At 39.3% G+C, this 10,930-nt stretch overlaps 1 protein-coding gene across 8 annotated transcripts in view; it reads right to left on the bottom strand.

The window, feature by feature from the left end:
* The window catches only part of pan2 (poly(A) specific ribonuclease subunit PAN2), a 145,956-nt gene that overhangs the window by 46,087 nt on the left and 88,939 nt on the right, over positions 1 to 10,930 (bottom strand). For 7 of the 8 annotated variants that reach the window (XM_080218084.1, XM_080218083.1, XM_080218087.1 and 4 more), the window contains 3 exons: positions 9,557 to 9,736; positions 7,042 to 7,135; positions 6,000 to 6,203 (listed from right to left, as the gene is read on the bottom strand). In XM_080218084.1, coding sequence (XP_080074210.1) covers positions 6,000 to 6,203; positions 7,042 to 7,135; positions 9,557 to 9,736 — 478 coding nt within the window. Of the gene's footprint in view, positions 1 to 2,181; positions 3,528 to 5,999; positions 6,204 to 7,041; positions 7,136 to 9,556; positions 9,737 to 10,930 lie in introns of those variants that run through there. The other variant, XM_080218088.1, reaches the window with a different exon arrangement.

Here is a 10,930-nt window from a genome sequence, read left to right as displayed (position 1 = left end):
GCACCTTACCTTAGTCATTGAACTATCATCAAGAGGAAAAGATTTTTCCTGGCTACTCAATCTATGCCCCTCATAATTGTATACATCTCAATCATGTCTCCCCTCAGTCTCCTCTGCTCCAATAAAAACAGCCCCAGTCTATCCAATTCCACTTCAAAACTAAACAGAAAACATCCTGGTGAATCTCCTCTGCACCCTTTCCAATGATATCATATCACATCCCACCCATAATGTGGATTCCAGAAATGCATACAATTCTCTAGCTGTGGCCTAACCAATGTTTTATATAGTTCTAGCATAACCTCTTTGCTCTTCAACTATATGCCTCAGCTAATAAAGGCAAGTATGCCACATGCCTTCTCAGCTACTTTACCCACCTGTCCTACTACCTTAAGGAACTGGTGTACATGCACACCAAGGTCCGTCTGATCCTCAGTGCTTCCTAGGGACCTGTTGTTCATCATGTATTCTCTTGCCTTGTTTGTCCTGCCTAAGTACATCACCTCACACTCATCCAGTTTTTTTGATATGGCAATTTGCACCTCAATATCGCTAGATGCCCGCTAATTTTGTTATTGGGTAAATCGCATCTCATTATTCCTCTAGACACCTGCTAATCTTGTTACTTGTCTCTTATTTTGTTTTTGTCTCAAGTTCAACTGTTAACTTCCCAAATGTCTAATAATGCCGACATTGCCAATGTCACCCACATTTAGAATTTTTTCAAATGTCAAATGGCCAGATAAAGTTCAGTGCCTAAACACTCTCATGAAAAATTGCCACTGGAGGTTTGCTGCCATACGTAGCATCACATGGCACCAATAGTCAGTCACAATAATTGCGGAATTCAGCTGTTTGCAACAGGCAAAGTACTGACTGTACCCAACCAGCCCATGTTTTCAAAGCTCAACAATGTTCAACATTAGATGTGATTCTCTGATTTGGTCAGCGCTAACCAATCTTGATTGTACTAATAATTACACTGACAACCAATTTAAGATGATCTGTTGGGCTTGTAGCATAGCTAATTCACCCATGCCAGAAGCAACATATATTCCTGTCCTTTATAGGCATAAAGAGCATGTCCATGCATTGCTCCTTTTTTTAACTAAACAGAAGCTTGGGGGACAGCCATTCCCTGGTTCATTCCCCATGGCAATGCCTTGACCAATTGAAGCCAACCCGCTTCATTTGAATTTAAACAAAAGTTTGGCAGTTAACTGTTTTCTGGTGCATTTTCCATGGCAATGCTGCTATCAGAGTTCACCTGCCAACCAATCAGCACTTTCTTCTCATGCAATATAAATGGTTGTTCCCTTTACAATTGGTATGTCTACCCTAATAAGTGCAAGATGAAAAGCTTTGACAGTATGTCTCCTCTTTTCAGCAGTATTCAAGTAAATTAATTCTTAAATCTTGGAATCAATTCAATTTTTAAAATATTTAACGATTCTTCCCTACTCTATATTAGGCTGTTTTTCTTTTCTTTTTGCAATATTTCTAATGGATGTATATGATCACCTGGGTCGAGGCTTACTCCAAGACCATTCCATAAACATTACACACTTTTCAAGATACATTTTTTCTTTGTTTTCTTCCTACAGAAATGGTTGGCTCCCATCTAGCACCTCCCAGTCCAGTGAGTTGTGAAGTACGACTTCCCTAAATTATCAATACATGTACATTTTCTATTTTTATTTCTTTTACCAGTCACTTTCTGGTTTCCAAAGATTGCGTTGATACAAAGACTCAGAGTTAAAGGTCTATGCCTGCTTTAAAATACTTCAGTTTACATTAAATCCCATACATATTTAGAGTGCCAATGCATAACTGAACAATTTTCAGTATTATTACAAGCAATTCATAATCCTGTCAAATATTTTGACAATTCCCGCTCTTAAAAGTAGCTTGCATTTATGTTGAGAATCCTGATTCAAGACACGAAGCAGTATATGTACACACCTGTCTGCATTTGCTTTGAATTGTCCAGTTATGTATTTTCCAAAGGTAACATGAATTGGGCTAAAAATATCAATCAGCAAACTAGAAACATTGATTTTTGCATGCAAGTGTAACCTTAACTCAAGCACAGTAAATATTTTTACTTACAGCAGAATGCAGAATTATGAAAAACTGACATGAGCGAAAAAATTAAGTAAAGAACCAAACCAGGAATTTGTTTAAAAAATAAAATTTTTATTCTTTTATTCAGAGAACAAAGGTACAGCAGAGCTTTTGCAACCAAACTTTTAAAAAGAGCTTCCAATTGTATGAAAGGAAGTGCAAAATGTTGTTCTTTCCAATGCAGGTTAACCAAGTAGATGTAACTTAATACTGAATATTGATAGTGTCTCTCACCATATTTACAGGTATATGCAAAATATTGTACTAAAGATTGTTGGAGATCATTTGTAAGCTTAAAAAGGCTACATTTAGAATTTCAAAAGTCCTGAAAGTTCAGTAACCTTGGCAATGTAGCGGCTGAAGATCTTACATTATCCTGCTGGCTAATGGGGCAAGCAGATGGTGGTGGTTGTGAGGCCTTGGGAACCATAAATACAATCTCTAAATCATCATTCCCATGTTTGTTTCATAAAACAATCTAAAAGATTTTGTTGAACTGTTAAAATCACTGTGAAGTACCTTATTTAATGTGACAGTATTAAAAACACGATCTCTACTGCAGGGAAGGCTACTGTTTCTCACAAAGCAGTGATGTTACTCAATAAGAGATGTATGTGCAATCTGATGGCAATGTGTGACAATGTTACCTTCACCTTGTTTATGATCCCTACCTATCTTCTTCCCTTTCTTCCTGCAACATGCAAACACTCTTTTTGAATATAGATTTTTACTTAATATCAGAGCTGCCAAAACCTCAAAGTCTGCCAGCCACAGAGCTGTTGGATTAAGTATTTTGCCTTCATCATCATTAGGAGGTTATTCTGTCCGATGAGTACAGTTCCAGGCAGACATTCGTTTTCAAAGGAGAGGGAGCAAGAAGCGCAGGAACAGAGTAAGGAAACAGTTACGAAAAACATGGATTTTTTAAAAAGCACGGAATGTTTGCAGAGAAACCTCTGGAGAGCTGGGAGGCTTGGCAGAATGCTGATCTTTGACAATGGCGAGTGCAATCACAGCAAAGGTCATCGACCTAAAACGTGAACTTTCCGTTTCTTTCTCTTCAGATGTTGTCTGGCTTGCCAAGTGTTTCCAGTATTTCCTGTTTCTTTCTCACTTCACATCTCTATTTCCATTTTACTGCAAGTGACTGATAATTCTCCTTCTTCCAAACAATTTACTCCCATTTTTAAGCCAGTCAGATTAGTTTTCTTTGGTGGTATAATTTAACACAGACAGGTCAAGCACTCTCCAGTCTCCGTTTAGAAACCGGTTTCTTCCAGAATCTATTAAAAATATAAACTCTTTCCCTTTCAAATGCTGCAGGATTCGCTCCTCATTAGGTTAAATAGTTCATTCATATGTCTTCACAATATAAACCCATCAGAGGTGAGAAAACTGGTTGCCTAATTTAAGACAAAAAAAGAAGCTTGAAGATGCTGCATTAAAAATTCATCAAGAATAAGTCCCAACAACTGATTTTGGGTAATGAGAAGCACGTAAAGCAGATTCCAATGATTTGCGCACCAGGGTGAGATATATTCCGGGGCATTTTCCGCTTTTTACACGCAGGGTCAGCATTAAGTACATGCAACAGCAGAGGCAGCGTAGAGCTTCCTCCACTTTGCACAAAATTCTAACTATGACATTTCCATTGCCCATACTAGCTATCAGTGCCTGTGTACAATTGGTAATTTAGTACCAACTGTAGCTAGCTCTATCCTGTGGGCCTGCACCTAGCCCAAAGGTGGCAAGTTGAGAAAGCCCAAAGCTATTTCACTGCAGCTATCACAGTGGAGACTTTCATTCCATCAGTCTAAGGGCGGATTCAAAGCCAGATCCAGATGTAACCAGTGATTCATTGCATGTAACATTCCAGAAATGAATCCTATTACAACTCTGAAACCTGGAGAACAGGCCAGCTGCTTTCCTATGGGAAGCGAGGGAATCACTCCAAGCATTCCTAGACATCTGAGTAGATTGGCTGCACACAGCAAATGTTAGTGTAGGCCAAGCAGCCAGCATTCTCAGTTACGTACAGTGCTGGCATGGGGGGGTGCTTCACAAATAAAACAATTTTGTAAGAAACAGTATTCTTTTTAACTTTTGAAAAGAAAAGATGCTTATCTAAAGAATGAGAAATGCCATTTCACATCCTCAGGAAGTTCTAAAGTTTTCTTTTGAAACACTGTTACGCAGACAAATGCAGCAAATGATTTGCGCACCACAAGATTGCATTAATAACATTACTGATTAATAACCAGGAAATTTGAGAATGAAGGAAAGTTGGCTGGGAGGCCTAAGTCCTGGATCAAGGCTTGAACTCACAACCTTCTGACTCAGACAAAAGAACATTCAACTGAGCAAGCTATTAGCTCCGTAAAGCTGGCTGTTCCTCACATGAGAACCTATAACAAACAATGTTTGCAAACATCCTTAATGACCAAACCTGCTCAGGAATAACATATCAAAAAGATTACTCCAGATGAATTAAACCACAGTATAAACTACTGTTCAGGTAATAAATGCCCCAATTAGCACATTATCAAATCTCAAAGTGCTTCCAACTTGCATGGTGGGAGAGGGTGATGGGGAGAAGAGTATCAGGTGCAAAAAGTTCCTCAATGAAAAGAAGTAACAAACAAATTTGATATGATTGCTTGGTAAGGAATGAATTATGTGTGGAAACCAAGAGTGACACAGACTGATATTCTTGGCTTATCTTTCGAACTGATATATGCTCATTGTGCAGGTTATATTTACCATGGCAGATAGATTTTTTGAAATTGTACAACACAGAATTATACTTTAAAGGTGAGAGTTAAAAAAACAGAATCTCAGTATCTTAATCCTTTAAAGAAACTGAATACTTACATTTCAATGAGTACCACAGGATAAAAACTTGAAGGGAAAAAAAGTTAGAGAACTATGGGTAAGAGCCCAGGACTGGGATTAATTGGATAGCTCCACCAAACAGCCATCACAGGCTGAATAATCAGTTTCCTTCAGTGCTATATGATTGCACTCTTTTGTCTTGATGGAGGAACTAATTCCAAGCAGTTAGAGTCTGGCAGGGCCAGGTGGCTGGGTTAATCTCATCAGATAATATGAATCCAGGCATAAGCAACTACATAAATTCTTTGCAGCACAGTTCAATTGTTGGGTTTGCAGACAATTTTGCACTCACTGATCAAGCCAATTAGATTTGAAATAGATTTTCAAATGAAGATCCAGTTCTGAATACTATGCTTTCATTTTTTTGTGCTCATTGAGGGATGTTAGTGCTGGGAAAGGAAACATTTTCCATTTTGGGTAACCAGTATCAGCACTAACAAATTACGTTTTTCTGGAGTGCAGAAAGATATCCTGAAGGGTTTACATGATAGCTAAATAGCAGCTCAAAAGTGGCAGAGAATAAGGAATAGACTAATGATAAAGGAGCAGCGGTAAAGTGAAGGCTCTGGGGTATGGTATAGCATGATTCACTAAATAAATGTCTCTCAACCACAAAAACAACTCCTACAAGACCAGCGTGCCATTTTTCCATTTCTCACATCATCTGTCTTGTGGACTCAGATTGTCAATTCATACTGCATTAGGGACAGTTTTGAACTGTGGGCCCAACATGTCAACTGGGAACTGGATTCAGAGTACCAAATTCACCTTGTAGGATTTCCACAGCTAGCAGACATTGTTTTCATTTCATCCAGCTGGGCCAGAGGGGAAAGCCAGTATCCAGCCTGTACCCCAATTTAATTTTTCACGGCTGAATTTTGGTACAATACATTAATATTTTGATAAGGATACACTATTTGATTTCAACTTTAAGCAATGAAACACTGTCACAGAAAAAAAAGGAAATAAAAAAGGTACTTTACTTTTTGGACTATTCGGCACCTCTCCTTCTGGCTCTGGTACTTTCCAATCCATCTTTCTGCCTTTCTCATATAGACCTTTTAGTATTTTCCGGAATTCATCCACATCAATACCATGTTTGGTCAATTTAAGATACTTGCGATATAGCTGCAGGGCTGTCTGAGCATCCTCTATACTGTCATGCGTTTCACCCTGAATCTTGAGTTCTGTCAGAGATGTGAAAAAGTACAAGAAGCCAATCAGTCTCACCAGATTTTAAGTAAATTCTCCCCTGCAACCTCTCCTAGCTCTTAACATCATTCATAAAGTGCAAAGCCGAGAATTGGGCACAATACCCCAACTGAGGTCCGGCCAGATATTTATAAAGGTTGAGAAGGACTTGCTCACTGCTCAATATCAGTTCCTCACATATTTCCTTGCCTAATGTTTCCCCTCCACTTCTCCTAGCACTAACTCCTTGTTAGGCTGTGGCATTAATTCCTGTTAATCAAGTGGTAATTTTCCACATGAGCCTAACTGGCCACTATCAGCAAGCTACTTGACTGTGGAGAACATCACAGCTGAACCTGGTCTTGTCCTGTTTCTCAAGTACAAGTCCTCCCTAAATGTGCACTTTCCAGGATGGAATGCTGGTCTTTGATCAGGAATTGGAGTCCTGGTTGCTTTCCTCCAATACTCCAGGTGCACCAAGCCAATTGTGGTTCTCCCATTTCTGACCCAACTGAGATCAACGAACACAACACAGACCAAGAATGGGACCTTCCAGGTCAAAGGGGCTCAGCTACTACAAAGCAGACAGCAAAATCACAGACTGAAAGAGGTGAAACACTGCAAAGTATAATCTTCTCATGTGTGCCTCATGGAATGATAGAATGAATTTCTTGTAATTACAGAAATCTCAATGCTGGTAGAAATCTTATCAATACGGGTAGGTATCTTATTTTTCACAGCAAGCAATGGGAACCATGACAAGGGAGTTTGGAATTGCGTACATCAGATGACATTAACAAAAGCTAAAAATTTTAAACAGCAATCAATACAAACCTAGAAAATACCATGCAAGAAAACGCAATGAAATCATCCTCTTCCGAGGCATGTGAAACAAATACACAGTGTCTATCACTTGCTCCTTCGGAATCTGAAGGTAGAAATGGGGAAAAAAAATTGGATTAGTCAAAAACGGGAAGTCGTGAAGCCAACTCACTAAATATCTCCTTGAGCTGCAGCAGCATTGACATTTATGCCACACTGAGCTGATGAGGTGAAATATTTCTGAAACTTGCCTTTTCACTCCTGAAGTCATACATTATCCTGGTAATGGCAACCTGTTAGACCAGTCTTCTCTCAGGCTAGAATTCATACTGTTAAGCTTAATCTTTGCTTACAGCAGTGTTTTTTGAAGGTTCTGATTATCACAATATTAATACAAATTTGTCTGCTGATCTCTACAAGATGTACTGCAACCAGCCTGCATCGCATGGAACTGACATCACAGACAGCAAATCTATTCAAAGAGATCTTGACAACCTCCTGCCATATTAAGTTCCACAGAATAAAGCCATTTGGATTCATTTTCAAATAGATGCAGCCAACAGGGAACTTCACCCACTAGCAATGCTCACTTGGAAATGTGCCTCATCACGTTTTCATCTCTTTTTAAAAAGATAATGGCTCAGTTGTTAAATGCAATGTGTGGTAGACAGTTGAGTTCACAATAAAGGACATTACAGTTATCCTTAGCACCCATGGGCCAGTGTAGGTTAGAGGTCAGGGCACCTGCTCCCAAATATTACAGCCAGTCAGGATCAGCCTCATTTTTCAATTTGCCCTCCAGTCAATTAGGTTGTGAACACTTATGGTGGACACTCACGAAAAATGACAACTTGTACTATGTCAGCACCTACAGTAATTCATCCCAAAACGTGAGGCAGCACCTTCAAAAGAGGCAGAAAAAGGAAAAAAAAACCAATAAGAACAACAATGATACTTAGTGCTGCATCAAAAAAAGAAACAGCCAGAGAATCCAGCTCAAGTAACTCCAGTCTTGGAGTTATTGTGGTCTAGTGGTTCCGGACTCACAATTCAGAGGTTGTGAATTCAAATCCCAACATGGCAAGGTGTAATGCAGAATTCAATAAATCTGCAATTTGTGCATCAGTACCAGAAAATGGCCATGAAAACTGCCAGATTACGGGAAACCCAACTGGTTCACTAGTGTCCACCAGGAAACGGCACCTTCCACACCAGCCTACCTGAGATTCTATGTGGTTGACACTTAAAACCCTCAGGGCAACTAAGAATGGGCAATAAATATCAATCACCTCGTTGGAAACAAATCAAACTTGCATTAATTAGTGATTTGGTAGAGATTTAATCCTGGTTAGAACACACTTGGTGTAGTGAGCAATTCTGGGGACTCGACCTTAGGAAGAATATATTAACCTTAAATGAAGTACAATATAGATTTACTAGAATGAAACCTGGACCTACAATGGCAATAAATAGCCATCATCCATGAAGGACCATAGGCATCTTTGAGACAGGAGTGGTTATATAGATAGTGGGACACCATTCCCCATCAAGCATGTGGGCAAGGCAAGGAGCAGCTTTCCATGAACTACCACACCCAGTAAAGGGATTAAACCCACACTGGTGGTGTCATTCTGCACCACACTCTAGTCATCTAGGGAACTGAACAAACAAACCCCCACTAACTGGACTCAAGGAGAAAATACACTAACTAGGGTTGGAATTTAGATGGTTATGGGGTGGTTTGATCAGAGTTATCAAAATACTAAGGGGAACAGATAGAGAGGAACTCATTCTATTGGTTGTGGAGCCAGGGACTAGACAGCAGAATCTAAAAATTAGAGTCAGATCTTTCAGTGAAGTAAATTTCGGAAACACTTCTACATACTGGTTAATCTCCAAATTATAAAGAAAACAAAATCATTGGATGTCACGTAGCAAGATATAAGCGAACTTCACTGTAGGGTTGAACAAACTGACAAAATTGTAACAGGCAGCATCAACTTGTGATCACACAAGTAATTTTAAATAGGACAAAAACATCTTTGAATGTGGAATTCTTGGTCCTAAACAGCTGTTAAAGCACAGTCCGTTGTTTTTCTTTTAAAAAAGATGGAACGAGATAGCTGCTAGAAAAAGAGAATATGGGCTGAAAGAAACAGCAGAATAGACAAAGGTGGTTTGTGGAGAAAAACTATTAGTACAGAACTGATGAGCTTAGTGGTCAGTTTTTGTGCTGTCATTTGAATGATTTTTTAAATCATCGCCTCAGGTTTCTTCCACCTCAAGAGTAACTAACTATAACAAAATATTCTGTATTGAAATGAAATACAACATTTCCTCACTGAACCTCTATCTTTAACATTGTTTTCTCTCTTTGGTAGTGCCATAAAGATGGCGAGGACAACCAGGGGCCAGCTAACAAGATTTGAAGGAAAACAATGCAAGTGTACCAATTAGTACAGGTTATTATTACAGTTGGTTTATCCTAAAGTATTCTGTTTAAGATTAAAGAATGTTTTAAACCAACCATAAGATTAATGACTCTGAAGTCCTTCTGCAGCCCGTGTCCCACAAACTTCACTCCAACATCAATAAGGAATCTGAGTTTCAGGTATGTTGATTTCAAGGTGGTTAGGTGCTTGGATGAAATTTTGGCATCAAGGTCCCCAGGTTTGATTCCAGAATACTGAGTCAGGTAGTCCACAACCTATTTTCAAAAAGACAAACTTGTCGAATAAGTGGAATAAGATCATTTTCAGATAGAAGACTGGAATTAAAAAAGCAAAGGGATTCTATAGTTAAGAAAACAGCCTTTCTGCAGCTGCAGATGTGAATCCAGGATGGTATGTTGCCTTCCTGGTGTCAGGATCAAGGATGTCACTGAGAGCCTGCAGAGTACCCTGAAGGAAGGGGGTAAACAGCCAGAGGTCATGGTCCATATAGGTATTAACAACCTCAGTAAGAAAAGGGATGAGATCCTGCAGGCAGATTTTAGGGAGCTACAAAATAAACCAGCAGGCAGGATGTCACAGTTTTGGGTTACTCCCATGTTGCTTGCTAGTGAATCTAGAAATAGGACGTAAGGGTACATGAATGCATGGCTGGAGAGATAGTACAGGAGGAAGGGCTTTAGATTCCTGGGACACTGGATTTGGTTCTGGGGAAATGAGTCCCAAACAGCCAGAAGCGTTGCACCTGAACTGAGCTGGGACCAATACCCTTGCAAGGTGGTTTGCTATTGATGATGGGAAGGGTTTGAACTAACTTGGCAGGGGAATGGGAACCTGGAGGTAATATTAGAGGGTGCAAAAAAAATAGTAAGGCATGAAGTGAGGTCCGAGTAAGAGCGAATGCAATTAGGTCTTTAAAAAAAAAGCAAATATGCAGATGCTGGAAATTTAAAATAAAAACTGAAAAGTGCTAGAAAAACTGAGCAGATCTAGCAGTATCTGTGGAGAAAGAAACAGAGTTAATGTTTTGAGCCCTTATAATTCCTCATCAGAGATGAGGAGAGGTAGAAATGTGAATGATTTTAAACAGTTGAAGAAAGGGGGTGGAGTAAAATAGAAGGTTAGGTATCGGTGGGAACTGAGGATAGATCTGACAAATATGTCCTGGACACAAGACAAAGGGAATGTTAATGACAGTGTTAAAGACTAAAGGAGATGCCAATAGTAGTATAAACATAAGATAGCAAAATCTGTTAATAGCAGAATGTGTTAATAGCAGAACAAGGTTCACTCAACACTACCATTAATACTCCCTTTGTTTTGTGTCCAGCACATCTTTGTCAAATCTACCCTGAGCTCCTACCTATTCCTGACCTTTTTTGCTCCATTCCCTCTCTTCAACTGTATAAAATCCATCACATTTCAACCTCTCTTCAGCTCTGAAAGAGACA

This window comes from Carcharhinus amblyrhynchos, chromosome X, assembly GCF_965287045.1.
Source record: "Carcharhinus amblyrhynchos chromosome X, sCarAmb.v2.hapA, whole genome shotgun sequence".
Lineage (NCBI taxonomy): Eukaryota > Metazoa > Chordata > Chondrichthyes > Carcharhiniformes > Carcharhinidae > Carcharhinus > Carcharhinus amblyrhynchos.
Note: the sequence above shows the minus strand (reverse complement) of the source record. Positions and strands in the feature narration are given on the sequence as shown.